This window comes from Coptis chinensis, chromosome 1, assembly GCF_015680905.1.
Source record: "Coptis chinensis isolate HL-2020 chromosome 1, ASM1568090v1, whole genome shotgun sequence".
Classification (NCBI taxonomy): Eukaryota; Viridiplantae; Streptophyta; class Magnoliopsida; order Ranunculales; family Ranunculaceae; genus Coptis; species Coptis chinensis.
In genome coordinates, this window is record NC_141456.1 from 2,217,440 (window position 1) to 2,233,185 (window position 15,746).

Here is a 15,746-nt window from a genome sequence, read left to right on the forward strand (position 1 = left end):
GAAAGATAATTTCTCACTCTTTTTTGATTTCTGGGAGTTTTAATTTATGTAATATATCTGAAAAAAAAAAAATTTTCCACTGCATGGACATAGAAAGGTATTCAATTCGGCTTTTGGGATTAAACTGCCCCCGTAGTATACGGATTCAATGATGGTGCAGTGTCTTGTAAAGTGCAACCAATTCAAGGCAATCGTTAAATGGTCAAGGATAAATCATTTTTATACGAGTTTCAAAAAAACTTTTAATGACCAAATGGTGGTCAAGGATAAATCATTTTTATGAGTGTCAAAAAAAAAAATGTGCAACCCATGTGCTCGTGTTAATAGTGACGATGGTTTTAAGCAATGAGTTGCGTAATCAATACGGAATGAACCATGGCTAAATTTTTTCTCACTGGCAGACTACTACCAATGTCTTCTGAGAGAATGACTAGCACAAAGATTAGAGAAGTAGATTACCATTCAAGCAGAAATGTAGGGCATATTTCCAGGTCTTATCTTTGTAGAAACTTTATTTAGAAATATGATTCAGCAGTCTAAATAACTGACAAAGTGACGATACAAATACACTTTGACATAGAAATCTGATTATGTAGCGCATTCCTCAAATAATAACTGACAAAGTGACGATACAAATAATGAATCTAATTTTGAATTTTACTGAAACTAAATCATTTTTAGTATCTATTGTGAAAGATAATAATAGAAAACACAAATCAGAGGCTAATAAGCACCAGTAATAACAAACATTCATAAAGACTGGTAAATTTTTAACACAGAATCTTGTTCACAATTTCACATATCCCTAAAATTTCATTTCAATTGGGAATCCAAAACACATACCCAGACTCCCAGAGAAGCAAAATCAATGATACGACCTTGTTTTTTAACATGCACAACATAAAACCCTAAATCTACTTCTGCAGTACAACTTATACTAATACTGATATACCCAAACTTGTCAGATCTGAAAATCAACCGCCGAAGCCATAAAGAGTCCTGCCCTGTCTCTTGAGAGCATAAACCACATCCATAGCAGTCACCGTCTTGCGACGAGCGTGCTCAGTGTAAGTGACAGCATCACGGATCACATTCTCCAAAAAGATCTTGAGAACGCCACGTGTCTCTTCATAGATCAGACCACTGATACGCTTCACACCACCACGCCTAGCCAACCTTCTGATGGCTGGCTTTGTGATTCCCTGAATGTTGTCTCGAAGAACTTTCCTGTGCCTCTTTGCTCCTCCTTTGCCCAACCCCTTTCCTCCCTTCCCACGCCCTGACATCTTCTTCAACTTCGAGTAAAGAGAAATAATTAAGAGAGAGAGATGGGTGTGAGAGATGAAGGTTTGAGGGGGGGTATTTATAGATGGGGAGATTTGAGTTTTGAAACTTTCAATTTCACTCAGTGGGTCTTTGTATTTTTTTGAGGACTTGGATCCGTGTGAATTGGTTTAAAATGGAATTGTGTCCGTGCGATGGGGAATTGATGGTTAGATTTTGGTTTTAAGAGGGTGGAGCGGATCGATGACGTGGATAAATCTTGGCGGACGATTTAAAGTTTTTGTGTTTCTTTTGGAGGGAGGGATTTAGGCGATTGAAATTTCTATTTCGGAGCCACACCATTTTTCTCAACCCGAGATGGGAAAGTGAACAAAATTTCGACATTTTCATTAGGCTAGCAATATTTCAAGAATTGATATTGTTGCCAGTTAGTGCTAATCTGTACTCTCACAGTCTCACTTGTTCGAGAAACTGGTGCTGAAAATCTGTAATGTCTACATAAAAACTTTGCGAGGAAATGTGATTTGAATCATATAATTTGTAGTGGACAAATATCGTACTTTTAAATATTTTTATTTGATATTTTAAAATTTGAGATATTAACATGAGGATTAATATTTTGATATATCATGATACATTATTTCAAATATTTATTTGAAATATAAAAATAAATATTAAATAAAATTGTTATATATATAGGGTTAAAATATAATTGAAAACAATATAAAAATCGGGATAAATATAAAGAATTTTGATTTATATCTAAACAAAATGATTTTAAATATGAAAAGAAAGAAATATGGATAGATAATCTCCAAATATCATCAAAAAGTTTCGATATATTGGGATATTTTGTACTATGCTATATGTACTCTCACTTGTTCATTTCAAAAATCATTTAATTGTCTACACAAGAACATTAAGAGAGGTTGTGATTTGAATCATACAACTTAAATGGTGAAGATATATATAAAGACTTTTAAATATTTTTATTTGATATTTTAAAATTTGAGATATTAACATGAGAATTAATATTTTAATATATTTCGTAGTTATTTCAAATATTTACAGATATTGAGCAGGAAAAGAAAGAATAAACAATGGAGACGTGTCATAAGTTGATTGGGTCAAAGCTAATTGAGAATAATATATAAAAACGGAATGAAATAAAAGAATTTTGATTCGATCGTTCCCACAAAAATTATTAGAAACATGAAAGAGAGAGATAATCAGAATGATTGTTAAACCCTCATGACTGTTCAATAAAAGAGTTTCATTTATTTCATATCAGATCTATAACTTACTTCAATTTCACTCAAACCATCATTTAATTTTAGTAATCTTTGAACAATTAAGAGAGGTTGTTCTTAGACATCACGCAACTGAATGGTGAAGATATATATAAAGAGTACTAAACTACAATAGCTATCTTGCTAAGTGCCCCCCCAAGGCAAAACATGCAAACTAATTAGCTGAAGCTACCTTCATTTGTTCAATGGTTAAATCATCTCCCTGCAGCGAACAATAAATAAAGAGAAAGAATACAAGATAGTTTCATGAAATTGTGTTAAATAAAAACCCTTTGCCCCCAAGTGAGAGCATGTCAAAGATGTGTGATTAGTGGCAAATGAAAACGTTGGAGACCACCCGACCGGGACACTAACTAATGCCGAGCAAATGAAATGCCCAAAATTCATGGAAATTTATACCAGCAATTGGAACGTTTACTGGCCTTCTTCACAGATACAGAATAACCGGCCATCACATGCAATTAAGAAGGCGAGGCCAGGAACTCAAATTTTCAAAACAAATCCTGGTGTCCATAGTCCCCCAAGGGTTGAGAGTTACCGCCATACCAATCCAAAGGCTGCACAGGCTCATCTCTGACCTCTAGAGGACAATCCCAAGAGATTAGAGACCAGATAGGCTAACTTGATATCCAATATTTGAAGAATATTTCCAAAGCTTGAAGAGCCTTTCAGGTATACAGTTCATATCCAACATAATCTTCTTATATGAAGCATCCATAAAGCAACTGTGTGATCCGACGACCATTTGAATCTCTCCCAACCCTGAAGCCAGGGTCGCTTTCCATCCTTGGGAACAAATTGCGAGTCCTTTGACAATATTCACCTTTAAAATGCTGAAACAGTGCACGAAAGGCCACGGACAAGGACTTCCCAGTCAGATGGTACTTTGGCACTACATCCACAATCTCACAGACTCGAAAGAGAAGGCAAGCACGATAGTCAGAATGTCAGATTAGTTTCTTTGGTCTAGCATATCTTCTAGATGAGATGGAAGCGTTCCTCCTCTCATGATGTGGCTCAGGTACCGATGTACTGTATCCAGATGCTCTCAATGCCCAACCAAGAAGTGTTTACACTTTAGGAAAAGAAAAGCATATATATTCATGTTGTTCTCGCCTTCCCTGTGATTGAAGAGTCATCCCAAGTGCTTTAGTGCAAATACCATGGTTGATTCTGCAATAGCATGCATAGGAGTAATTTATGATTTCCCTTCCCTTTCTTCTTCCTCACCAGAAATCTTGGCAATTGCAATTTCCACCACTGAAATGATGAAACCTACTTGCATCTCTGACACTTATCACTCTGTTTGTTATCTTAGATATTAACTTTATGGCAGCATGGCAGTCCCCACAAACCCGCAGATTCTTAGTAACATAAATGGGTTTGTCGGCACTCAAACTAAGGATTGCAAACGCAATTGCCAGCTTCTCGCTGTGGTAGAGAAGACTTATCTCCTTCTCTTCCTCTTCAACATCTTGGAGCACAAAGCCAATATCAGCTTGATAACCCAGCTTTTTCATCTCCACTAAAAGTTCATCTAGTTTATCACATATCTTTGCTGATAGTGGGTGAGACCGATCTCCACCAACAAATGCATGAACAGTTCCACTAATCTCCACCCAACTGCATCCTGGACTTTTCTTGAAGCCCTGGTCCTTTTGCACAACTCTAACATTTGCCGCATCATTCCATCTACCTCCAGCACTATATATGTTGGACAGCAGAACAAAATTACCAGTACCTTCTGGTCCAAGTCTCTGGATTTTCTTTGACACTTCTTCCGCAAGTTTGATGTTACCATGAATCCTACAAGCGTTAAGCAAGGCTCCCCAAACACGAACATCAGGCTCAAATGGCATTGATTGGATGAGATTGCAAGCTTCATCCAAAAGTCCACCCCGGCCTAAAAGATCAACTATACAGATGTAATGTTCCATCCTTGGGAAGATGTTAAAATCTTGAGCCATCACATGGAACCAGTGTTTCCCTTCGGGAACAAGGCCTGAATGGCTGCAAGCTGATAGGAGACATATGAAAGTAACATAGTCTGGCTTCGGACCCTCATTCTGCAAATCGTGGAATAACAAGAGTGCCTCCCTACCAAGACCATGAATTCCATATCCAGCTATCATAGCATTCCACGAGATGATATCACGCTTTGGCATCCTGTTAAAAACCTCCCTTGCAAAATATATCCTACCACACTTTGAGTACATATCAATAAGTGCATTACAAATTGAGGTATCTAATGCAAACCCACAAACAGTCAAATAGCCGTGACTGCATCTTCCATGCTGCAGAGCAGTCAAAAGGGCACAAGCTGGAAGGACGCCAACCATTGTTGCTATATCTGCATTTACCCCAGATACTTGCATGTTGTTAAAAAAACGTAAAGCCTCTTCTCCATTACCATTTTGAACACATCCAGAGATGACAGCACTATAAGAGACCGTGTCCTTTAACTTCATCTCGTCAAACAATCTGATTGCATCGTCTAAAACCCCACCCTTTGAATACATTGCAAGAAGAGAGTTCTTTACCATTAGATCCTCAACTAATCCAGTCTTAACTGAGTAACCGTGTATCCTTCTTCCTCTACTCATATCTGTCAGCTTCGCACAAGCTCGAAGAACACTCCCTATAGTAGCCGGTGTAGGACTCACATTGTCCTCAAGGAACATCTGATCAAATGCTTTCATTCCCTCCCTCATACGATCATGTAGAACATACGCTCCAATCATTGCACTCCAAGTTACCTCATTCATAACACTAATGGTACCAAAAATTCTCCTAGCATATTCTAGGGAGTCACATTTCGCATACATATCCAGAAGGGCTGTTAACATGACAACGTCCTTATAAACAGCTTTCCTTACACAATAACCATGAATGCTCTTCCCCTGTCTCAACGCCTTAGCTTGGCCAATTGTCGGTAAAACTGCCACAAGTGTTGAAGAGTTTGGACTAGTACCTGAATCTTGCATTTCAAAAATTAACTGAACCGTGTCTTCATAACGCCCATGAAGAGAAGACCCTGCAATCATTGCATTCCACGCAACAACATCCTTATGCGACATTTTATCAAACAAATCTTTAGCCTCATATAAACATCCACATTTCGCATAAAAATCAACTAAAGCTGTACATATATACACATCAGAATCTAACCCACTTCTCTTAACATGACTATGAATCTCTTTACCAATCTCCAACGCCTTTAAACCCGAACACGCTTTTAAAACAAAAGGAAACGTGAATTTATTCGGCGTAATCCCCAAATCAAACATTTTATAATAAAACTCAATAGCTTCATCCAATGGTCCTTTCCAAGCATAAGCTCTAATCATAGAATTCCATAAAATAATATTCCTGCGTGGAACTTGATCGAAAACATTGCGGGCCAGATCAACTTCATTACAAGCAAGGTACATATAGGTGAGTTTTTCAAGTATAACTGACTTGGTAATATAAGTATTATTCTTGATAAGATGACGATGGATTATTTTTCCATCGTTTAGTGATTTGGATTCAATGCAAGTTTGAAGAAGCTCAAGGTAAGTATGGAGTTGCCAATTTATAGAAGAGGTTTCTAATACTTTAATAGCTTCTTTAAAGTTGGTTATGGGTAAACTTGGTGGTGGGGTTTCGAGAGAGAGATTGTTTGTGTTGTTGGGTATTTGTTGGCTAATCGAAGAGATTAAACGTCGTCGAAAAGTTGAGGAGAACATAGGAGTTTTGAGAAGGAGGAATACCATTTTTATAGTTATGCCGCCAAATTTGTTTTAGTTGTTGCTTGGGAGAGAAGTAATTTAATTTTTGGATTTTTGGCAAAAGTCACCCCTGTCCCTGAACTTGTTCTGTCAAAATCTGACAATTTTTCTTACTAGCAGATTATGTAAATTTTCCAAATCTTTGGGGGTGTGGTGATCACTTTGTAGCTTCTAGTTTTTTTGTTTGTGATGATATAAAACGATATAGAGATTTCCTAAATTTTGAAAGTGTCATCCATTGATCCATTTCAGAAATATCAGACAGATATCAATATGGGTGTTTGTGACCAAAGTGCGCCGGGCCCTTGCCGTGAAAAAGAATAGACAGGTTTTTTTTTCAGCCTCTCACGAAACAAAGTTACTGGACTTTTGACTTTGAGGAAAATAAGAGAGTGTGCACGGGCTCGATTTTGCCTTACTGAGAGCGCGCCCGCGCTCATGCCTAAATTTGTCAATTTATATTTATACAGTAACTGCGAAATTGCAAGTTTAGTATAAAAACAGAAATTAGGTTTTGGAAAACCAAGTCTTGAATGGAAACCAATTTTGAGAACAATCAAAATTGAGAAAAAACTCTTGTAAAGAGAAAAAACTTGTAAGGAGAGATGAATGATCTAGTAAAGTGGAAAGACTTGAGAGGAATAATTGTAATCTACTTTCCCATACTTATAAAATAATTAGCTTTTGTGAAAATATGCATTATTTGCCGAACCACGTTACATATTGTGTTGTGGTATGCTTTACTTTATTTGTATTATTATTACTTGTTTGTGATAGTTGTTGATTGTTTGGAAGGTTGGATTTTGTTATTGGTTGTAGTGAAAATTTAGATTTTTGTATGGAGTAGTAGTTTGTCTAAGTGCAAGTTTTCTTAGCGGGGATCAATTGGTATTGTTTTCCGCACTAGCCTTAGGAATACGTCATCGTCCACCTTCATGTCGTAGTCATATCTGCGAAGAAGAATTCTTGGTAGTGATGAGAAGTAGGTGTACGTCTTTCCGGAATTCATGTTCTCAGTGCAGTTGAGTATGATAATATCATTGAACCGTAGAATTTCAAGAGCGATAAACATCTTCTGATCTTCTTTGGTGAGATTGCAGAAGACAAACCTAATGTCAGTCTTGGCAATGGGAGAAGATTGAATTCCATATACTAGACGGAGAAAATGGCGAAGATCATAGGAATCAGGACGGGTCAAGATGCTGAATTTAGCCAAGGAGCGGGGCACGTACTCAATAGGAGTTGTATTGTTGTACAAGACTACAAGGGAAGGACAAAGAAGAAGAGAACGAAGAGAAACAGAGAAGGCAAGGCAGCTAAAACTACCCATTTCCATCTCATTATCAATCATCAGTTTGTCTTTGATGTAAGTCTTCTTAACCTTGATAATCTTCATTAAAACAACAATAGTGGGCTATTCAGGGGGTATGAGAATCATGTCTTCACGCAATTCTTGATACACTATTAGGCTCAGAGTAACGGTTGTTCATGCTTTTTTGGCAAAAGTTTCGCGAGATAGTTATTTCTCGTGCCAAAAACTAAAGTGGGATATCCTGCATGTGTTAGTCTTTGAAGTTTGAAGGCTTTTATCATGTGACAGTTCAGAACTTCAGATTATTGCACTCTTTGAGCTATATCATGGTATTGGTCATATTGTACACAACAAACATGGGCAACTTAGCATAAACTAACTATTGATAAATGAATCTCATTTCAACAAAAGCAGTCGTAAATCCTCCATCTACAACAAGATTGTGCCCTGTTATGAATCCAGCGTCATCACTAGCCAAAAACAATGCTGCCTGTGCAACGTCTTCCAGTCTCCCACTCCTTCCATGCAGTAGACTCCCTTCCTTGCCAACAATCTTACCAACTTCCTCCGGCCCCATGTCCATCTTCCCAAGGACGTTCCTGAAAGCACTCACCAGCATCTCAGATGGCACGCCATGTGGTGAAATGCAATTAACACGGATGCCGTGAACTCCTAGTTCACAAGCTGTACTCCTTGCCAAGCCGAGGATTGCCTCCTTAGACAAAGTATAGGCATGTGATCCTAGACCACCCATGATAGCAGCCGAGCTAGAAGTGCAAATTATACACCCTCCCTTGCTGTTGATCATTGCTCGTGCCGCATGCTTGATACCATGTACCATCCCGCTAACATTTACTGCTAGTAAGTCCTTCAGTTTTTCCATGTCAAGGTTAATAATACTTCCATTGTGCCCTGCAACGCCGGCATTGTTGAACATGATATCTAAGTGACCTTTCCACAGTAGTGCCAGGTTGACGGCGGATTCCACATCGGATTCTTGTGTCACGTCGCAATGTATGTAGCGCCCTCCTATTGAATTGGCAAGTGTAAGACCAAGTTCATCAAGAATATCGGCTATTATGACATGAGCCCCATTCTGCGCAAACAACTTGGCTGTTGCTCCCCCAATTCCTCTTGCACCACCAGTAATAATAGCAACTTTGCCTTTCAACCTGCAATTCGATTTTCTTTTGTAAAACTTCTATGCTTTTTTGTACGTCTTGTAAAATGTATGTTCTACTCAACAAATATATATCCAAAACAACCTTCCAAAGCAGAACTCGAGTAGATTATAAAAAAAGAAACCCTTTAATCAGTTACGCCTATGCCATAGAAACCATGTTTAGATGTGGCATCAGTATGAAATTATTGAGCTATGCCTAACAGTTAACAGGAAAATCATGCGAATTGGGAGGAGTTAAGATTTGTGATCCACCTTATCCTATACCATAACAATTGGCTGTCCTTTTAAGGCTAGAGCTAGAGTTCATACTGAAATCATTGTACCACAAAATACTAGATGATCAGTGAATAACTAACCTCTGTCCATAATGCACATGACCATTTACTTCCATTTCATCCAGCTTTTCTGAGTCCGTAAGTGCAAGAGCTTGTATATTCTCATATTTATTGAGATTTATGTGGTGAAAAAGCTGGGTTAGGAGGTTTGTAGATGCTTTCTACACACCAATTCCAAATAAATATTCATCCAACACATACAATTTTCATGTCAAATAACCACTTCGACACTGTAAAATAGCGTTTATATTTCATTTTGAATTAGGTGACTTGCATCAATGATGAGGCAAGAGATCTATAACTACTTTTTATATGGAAACGAAGGTGATTTTAATAACGCTATATTTCTGTAAAGAATATAATCGACTTTACCTCTATGTAACTTCATCTCATCTCATCTCCTTCCACAAATTGGATTCTACTATTTCCTGCCTCTTAATTTTCTGTAGAGAATAACATTTTTTTTCGAAATGTAGTAGCTTTTATGTCTGACAAATTCGTTCTTCAACAAGGGCTCTTATTTGAACAACCTTATGTGATACTCTGGACTAATATCAGCATTGAAGAACACATACATTTTGCCTTCATTGGCGCTACTGTCTATGTCAGTTGAACAGAGTAAGATAAGTGAGAAAAACAGGATAACCAGTTTTACCAGAATTAGAAACGCAGTAAGTTCATTTTGCTTTGCGAACAAACTAAGCACTCTTCCATACTTGGCATTACCTTGAGTTGACTAGTTACACTACCTCAAGATTGTATCAAGCAGGAGAGTCGATATAGATAGAATGCCAAATTATTATGCCAACTCTATCAAATGATATCATCGAAAGCCCAAGGATACACATTTACTGGAAAATTTGAAAATCTTTCAAATCTAGTATTAATAAATGCCCTGAGATAATAACACTGTTCTTACTTTTACACTTCCAATTGAGTTCACATAGGTCCTCCGGCGAGGCGGGGACAAATTATACATACCAGAATAATTTACAGAAGAATAACCATGACTAAATCAATGGACACAAGTCCTTGACGGCACCTGATAGCATGCAGCGCTTAGTTAGAATGTTAGAATTTTCCTACGTGATGTTGGAATTCTTTATACATGAACAAACTTGTACGGTTGTTGAACTTGCACAGGATTCCTTCAAGAATTTTTTCCTCCACCACCGGGCCTTGGTCTCCAGAAGCATACTTATGCATCATTGGCAATCTATTTTGGTGGGCTGCATAGCTGTCGAGCTATCTCTGTCGCACTTCTGAGGGTCAATGCTTACAACCCCTTCTTCCTGAATACAAAATCACAAGGTGCTTCTTACTTTCCAACAAACTATGCAGATAAAGCTTTCTGAAGATTTTGTGCAGTCTTGGAATGACAACTTACTTTGGCAAGGTTCCTTAAATAAGTTGTTGAGTAGTTCCCCGTTGGGAAGAATGCCTCAATTAGGTCTGCTAGCACCAGCTGAGGTTGGGAGATACCCCCATCTAACCAGTCTTCAAAATTAATAGTCATTACCATGGGAAGATCAATTACAAATGTTGCACAGGTGTTGTGGTGAAGGCAAAAACAAGTTCATGATGATGAGTGGGTTGTGGGAGGTAACAGAAGATGGTATACTGGTGAACATCTGGATGCTGATGATGATAAGTAATTCTAAATGAAGATTATGGCCGTACAAAAAATGGTAGTTAATGATGATCATTTCAAAGTGTTTAAATGCAACATAAATAAGATGCTAACTGTTATATCAATGAATTTGTGTGTGAAATATACTGATGTAAAAGACAATGAACAGAATCCTCTGTGCAAAATGCAGCAATGCCAAAGCTTAACTGAAGGATGCATTTAACTACTGAATTGACAATAGTAAAGTTTGCAACAAAAGGGGTCTATGCTAGGATGTTTGGCATTTATAAATGAAGTAGGGATGTCTCACCGAAGGTGGTAGAGTTGTGAATCCTTTTGTCGTATCTCCAGACACTTTTGTTTGAAAGGAAAGCAAAACAAGACTGGTCTTCAACATTGATGTTTTGAAGAAATGTTGAAATGTTGTACTCAGGAGGATCAGCAACATATGTTTCATCGAACACTACATCCACCGTCTTGTGAAACATAAAGTTGAAGACAATATTCGAGATTTCCAGTTAGAGGGAAGTGGTCATGTATTTTCAAATTTAGACTAACAACCAGACTTTTATACTTACACAAAGGATTGCATGTAAGTCGTCCACATCATCAGGAACCGAAATGTTATAAGTATTTTTACTGATAGACTCGTCCACGTTCTCTCCACCTGCATCTACGACATACTGTTTGTCTTTTAGTACATTCCGAAACAGATTAGAAACATTATGTATTTATTTTAAATATGTTTGAGTCCTTTGCCAAAGATCTGATGCTTCTAGAGGAGCTTATATATGTGACACCTCAAAAAAAATCAGTGATAACATTCTATTGAAAACATTAGAAAGTCTGGAATTGTCATCTGACTCATTTCACCCCAAGTAATATAAAAGATGCAATGTATAGAGAGGATAGATGGAGTTCAGCTTATGGCGTTTCTTTCCCAAGGTTACAGTAGTACCTTCATTTTGTATGATTCCTTTGCGAAAGACCAGATACCCTGTAAGTGCAATGAAAATGGCAAAATAAAAATCTTAAACTTGTTAACACAAAGAAACCTAATAGAGCTTTAGATTTCTCTAACCTCACTGTATTCTAGCCAAGCTGCAACTGGTTTAAACGATGTCGTCTTGCTTTCAGCAGCCTTGGTTAAGCACAAGTAGTTTTCTTTCACCTGAAAAGGTCTAGAGTTAGCTAGATTTGTGATAACCTCTTATAAGGCTTAATAAATTCAGCGTAGGCCAACCAGTAATGAGAACAGTTACTGCTTAATATTCATCATTGAGAACAGTTTTACAACCATCTTCCTTTTCCTTTCTGCCATTCTTCAATATATGAAACAGTAGCATGAATCCTATATTGCTATTAGAATCTGCTTTCAGTCCTACCTTCAGTCAAATAAGGCAATGCTAGATACAAATAATGTATCCCATAGAAAATTCAGGTCTTACAACACAGGCAATATAAATAACTTGGCAATTTTAACCAAATATGCTAGACAGTCCGAATCCTACCCTTAACCAATCAAGTCACCTAGATGTATTTATTGGATACTATCTTTCCACGACAATATATGTATAAAGACCGAAAAAACGTTCTGTATAGTATGCAGGAAAAGGAACTTACTGCATCATAGACTTGATTTGCTCTAGCTTCCACGTTTGCGAAAACACCCAAGTACTTGATCCACTCTGCTCGCTGAGAAAAATATGCAAATATGTTACTCAATGTGTTTCTAAGGTGATGATTAATATTTGGATTTTCAAATTCCATATGTTTTGTACGTATGTTGGCAAGTATCTTTTGTTAGTATATTAATATTACGTATATGTTTGGGCAATGATTCACCTAAACTAGCTAGTGAACTAATGAAGTGAGGTTTATAGGTGAACAATAAGTATTCATGTGCGTAGTCCTTTGTTGAAATGAAATGAGGTATTTATAGGTGAACAATAAGTGAGGTTTCTTATTGCCTAAGAAATATAGTTTCCATAATAGTCTGAATATTTTTTTATTGAACAATAAAAATAGCCCACACTAGTGGGCAATGCAAATCGGCTGCATTAGTAGGCAATGCATGTGGGCACCTTAATAGACACCCAAGTAGGCCACGGCGCCACGCTAGTAGGTGATGCTATTGGGGTGCCCAATGATGGTCGTATGTAGGGGTACACATGTAGTGGTATATACAGTACATATAACAATGAGGTTAAGCATTTACTTGTAGAGGAGTGAACTCATCAAAAGGTGCAAAAGTGGCAAAGTTGCAAGCCTGTTGTTCATCAGTATTGCTGATAAAGTGTGCTGCAAACTGATTGAGTTGTTGGGCATCAGTCTTGTTTATCAACTGGATCTCTCCTTCCATGCTTGACTTCAACACACATTGGGAAGTCACATTATTTGAAGTAATGCCCTTAAGATTTCCTAACAAACCAAGAAGCTGTTCGAGATAGACATTACACAAACATCAAACACAATTTGTATGTCGCAAAAACTTAAATCTATGGATCACATTTTATGTTCTTTTGTTCTCATCTTGATCCCCAGGAATTTTTTCTGCAAAAGAAAATTTTGGGACATGACCCATAGAAATTCACATGGGTCGGGTTTGGACTTTGGATCGATTGTTAAGCCTCTGATATTCGTTGGATTGGGCTTAGTTGGTGTAATTCAAATTTCGAATGTACGTGACCCGATTGTCCAACTAACTCGTCAGCCCATGAAAAATGCTACAATTTTCAGAAAACATGTGACAACTTACAGAGCCAAGCAATTCTCACCTCAAAGAAAGACACTGAAAGAACAACAATTAAACAAGATCAAAATTGTATAAACGCGTAATCTCAACTATTAAACTTAAGTAAGAACATTTATACCTGGAAATAATTCTGTATCGACTGAGTAGTTGGATAGTGGTACCACAAATGATTTAATTCTTCCTGTGCAATATTTTGTCCTTGTTGCCATTCTCGAATTATTCTATAAATAAAGCACACAAAATAATTCATCAATTTGTTAGTGTGTATATATATATATATATATATATATTTTTTTTTTAAATTTTTATTTTGATTGGTAAGCTTGTCTTAAATGAGATCAATAACTCTTTGATACTGGCGGAGTTCGAATCTGACCTCTAGTATCATCACTAGGGGCGGATCAAGATTGCCACTCAAGAGGGGCTGCTACAACTAACATACACCACAAATATTTAGGATTGCTACTCAAGGGGGGCTGCTACAATTAACATACACTACAAATATTTTTTTGGGAGAATTATATACACTATTATAATTAGTATTTTTTTTGATCCAAAAGTTAGGTGTGCTGCAGCACACTCCCGCTCCTGATCATCACCCAAAATTTTATCGACTTTGCTAGTCCACACCTGCTTAGTAAAATAATATCACAGTAAACCGGTGAGAACAATTGATTTATTGGCGGATTTATCAAAATGTTCAAGATCCTTGTAGTTTACTTTCTCCGCCTGTTGTACCAATGACGAATTTAAGTCCACAATCTGTATCAATCAGAGAACCAGAGGCCATAGTTGACATAATGGGCTAAAATTCTACAGAGCGTTCTAATCGGGCCATGAAAGACTTAAAAAGTTGGGCAGAAGCGCAGAACCACACAAGTTAGACCATCAAATTATGTCCTAACATTCGAGGCTCACATCAAAATTGGGCAGCGTCATGGGAGCCCATTTTTGACCACCTAAGCATCGAATTTGAAGGGTGGAAGTCATGTTACTTGATAAACTACAACTACCAGTGGTAGAAGTATGAAATACCTGGATGAGAAGGTAACTCTTGCCATCCATGCGATTTTTGATGACTTTGAAGGTCTGCCCATAGTACACTTGAAAGTTCTTAGCATCTTGAACCTTTGAAATGCTACTTACATTCACAGCTGCAACTGCCTCTCCAGCTCTAAGAAGGCATGTAGTGAAGCAGAAGAACAAGCATAACAAAAGAAGTTGCACTAAGGAAGAAAATGAAGACATTGCTCAAGCAAACAATGAAGAAATAAACCAAATGACTTGGTTAGTTCAGACTAAAGTACTCTACGAAGACTTGAAAAGTGATGAAACTTTTTGTCTATCAGTAGTTCTTTCATTCCCACTCTACATTGTGGGATTTTCGCAGCTTTTTTTGGAGGTAATTGGTGACAATGGTGAGTGGGGTCAGACCCTTGATATGATCTCAATGGGTGGAAACCGTGGAATGGAAAAACGTTGTTTGACAGTTTTGGTCGGTTGTGGCCTTGTGCATTTTGTGCCATTTTTTAATGGCAAAGTGATATGTATTTAACAGGCCCGTGACCATGGTCCTCTCTCTTGTCATGTTCTTGCTATATTTTTGCCATTGTCTTCCTCTCTCCAATCCGTGGTCCATCTTCATGCACTCCATGTCTCCATCAAATATTCAACCATGAGCTGTGCACAGTGCACCACAGTACACACACTATGAAGACAGTTCATATCTTTGATGGAATTAATGTATATGTGTGTGATACAAGAAAACGGAAAATTTAAAACATATGTTTGTCTGAACTCTGAATCTGTTTTTCGTTTAAAACATAAGGCTGGGGTATGGTCGTATGGATCTTGGAATCTGGTTTTCCGTTTAAAAAAAAGAAATTGGTTGAAGATTCCAGGTTAAACAATCTATGGGAGTGGAAAAATAAGAAATTCAGGCCTAAATCGTTTCAGTTTCAGTCTTCTTTATGTGGGATAGATCTTGGTGTTGCTTTTCATTTTGTCATTCTCTGTTTGTTTCAAGTTAGAGTCGGCGCGTTGCAGATATAATCCGACGTGGTTTGCTACCCGGAGGATATTCTCATAGGGATGAGAGTCTCATCCCTATGAGGATATCCTCGGGTTGCCGAGGCCTCCGTGGAATGATGAATCAATTATTTCATTT

General features: G+C 37.5%; 4 protein-coding genes across 5 annotated transcripts; all 4 read right to left on the minus strand.

Annotated features, from left to right (window-relative positions):
* Window positions 1-729: 729 nt before the first annotated feature.
* On the minus strand, window positions 730-1,383 carry LOC147521230 (histone H4). The gene has a single exon (XM_086599471.1). The coding sequence runs from the start codon at window positions 1,284-1,286 to the stop codon at window positions 975-977; it is 312 nt and encodes a 103-aa protein (XP_086455597.1). The 5' UTR covers window positions 1,287-1,383; the 3' UTR covers window positions 730-974.
* A 1,246-nt stretch (window positions 1,384-2,629) lies between these two features.
* On the minus strand, window positions 2,630-6,475 carry LOC147521231 (pentatricopeptide (PPR) repeat-containing protein). Its single transcript, XM_086599516.1, has one exon. It carries the CDS (start codon window positions 6,347-6,349, stop codon window positions 3,821-3,823), a length of 2,529 nt encoding a protein of 842 aa, XP_086455642.1. The 5' UTR covers window positions 6,350-6,475; the 3' UTR covers window positions 2,630-3,820.
* Window positions 6,476-7,765: 1,290 nt separating this feature from the next.
* LOC147521232 (short-chain dehydrogenase reductase ATA1-like) lies at window positions 7,766-9,963 on the minus strand. The gene is made up of 2 exons (XM_086599665.1): window positions 9,216-9,963; window positions 7,766-8,848 (listed from the first exon to the last, which is right to left on the minus strand). The coding sequence occupies exons 1-2, from the start codon at window positions 9,248-9,250 to the stop codon at window positions 8,056-8,058; spliced, it is 828 nt and encodes a 275-aa protein (XP_086455791.1). The 5' UTR covers window positions 9,251-9,963; the 3' UTR covers window positions 7,766-8,055.
* Window positions 9,964-10,053: 90 nt separating this feature from the next.
* On the minus strand, window positions 10,054-15,044 carry LOC147521233 (uncharacterized). 2 transcript variants are annotated; one of them, XM_086599611.1, is made up of 11 exons: window positions 14,615-15,044; window positions 13,698-13,800; window positions 13,602-13,615; window positions 13,043-13,261; window positions 12,448-12,519; window positions 11,906-11,995; window positions 11,783-11,821; window positions 11,403-11,507; window positions 11,135-11,300; window positions 10,582-10,682; window positions 10,054-10,486 (listed from the first exon to the last, which is right to left on the minus strand). In XM_086599611.1, exons 1-11 carry the CDS (start codon window positions 14,825-14,827, stop codon window positions 10,400-10,402), a joined length of 1,209 nt encoding a protein of 402 aa, XP_086455737.1. In that variant the 5' UTR covers window positions 14,828-15,044; the 3' UTR covers window positions 10,054-10,399. The 2 variants fall into 2 exon arrangements, with proteins under 2 accessions (XP_086455737.1, XP_086455693.1); XM_086599567.1 differs by having other exon boundaries at window positions 10,582-10,691; window positions 14,615-15,038.
* Between the last annotated feature and the right edge of the window lie 702 nt (window positions 15,045-15,746).

What these genes read in the sequence shown, in the direction of transcription:
- LOC147521233 (XM_086599567.1), bottom strand. Translation starts at nt 14,827, where the DNA reads ATGTCTTCATTTTCTTCCTTAGTGCAACTTCTTTTGTTATGCTTGTTC. An exon ending in CTTGGCTAGAATACAGTGAG is followed by an intron (nt 11,822 to 11,905) that starts GTTAGAGAAATC and finishes TTGCACTTACAG; the next exon opens with GGTATCTGGTCTTTCGCAAA. An exon ending in ACTTACATGCAATCCTTTGT is followed by an intron (nt 11,301 to 11,402) that starts GTAAGTATAAAA and finishes ATGTTTCACAAG; the next exon opens with ACGGTGGATGTAGTGTTCGA.
- LOC147521231 (XM_086599516.1), bottom strand. Translation starts at nt 6,349, where the DNA reads ATGGTATTCCTCCTTCTCAAAACTCCTATGTTCTCCTCAACTTTTCGA.
- LOC147521232 (XM_086599665.1), bottom strand. Translation starts at nt 9,250, where the DNA reads ATGGAAGTAAATGGTCATGTGCATTATGGACAGAG. An exon ending in CATGTGCATTATGGACAGAG is followed by an intron (nt 8,849 to 9,215) that starts GTTAGTTATTCA and finishes ATCGAATTGCAG; the next exon opens with GTTGAAAGGCAAAGTTGCTA.
- LOC147521230 (XM_086599471.1), bottom strand. Translation starts at nt 1,286, where the DNA reads ATGTCAGGGCGTGGGAAGGGAGGAAAGGGGTTGGGCAAAGGAGGAGCA.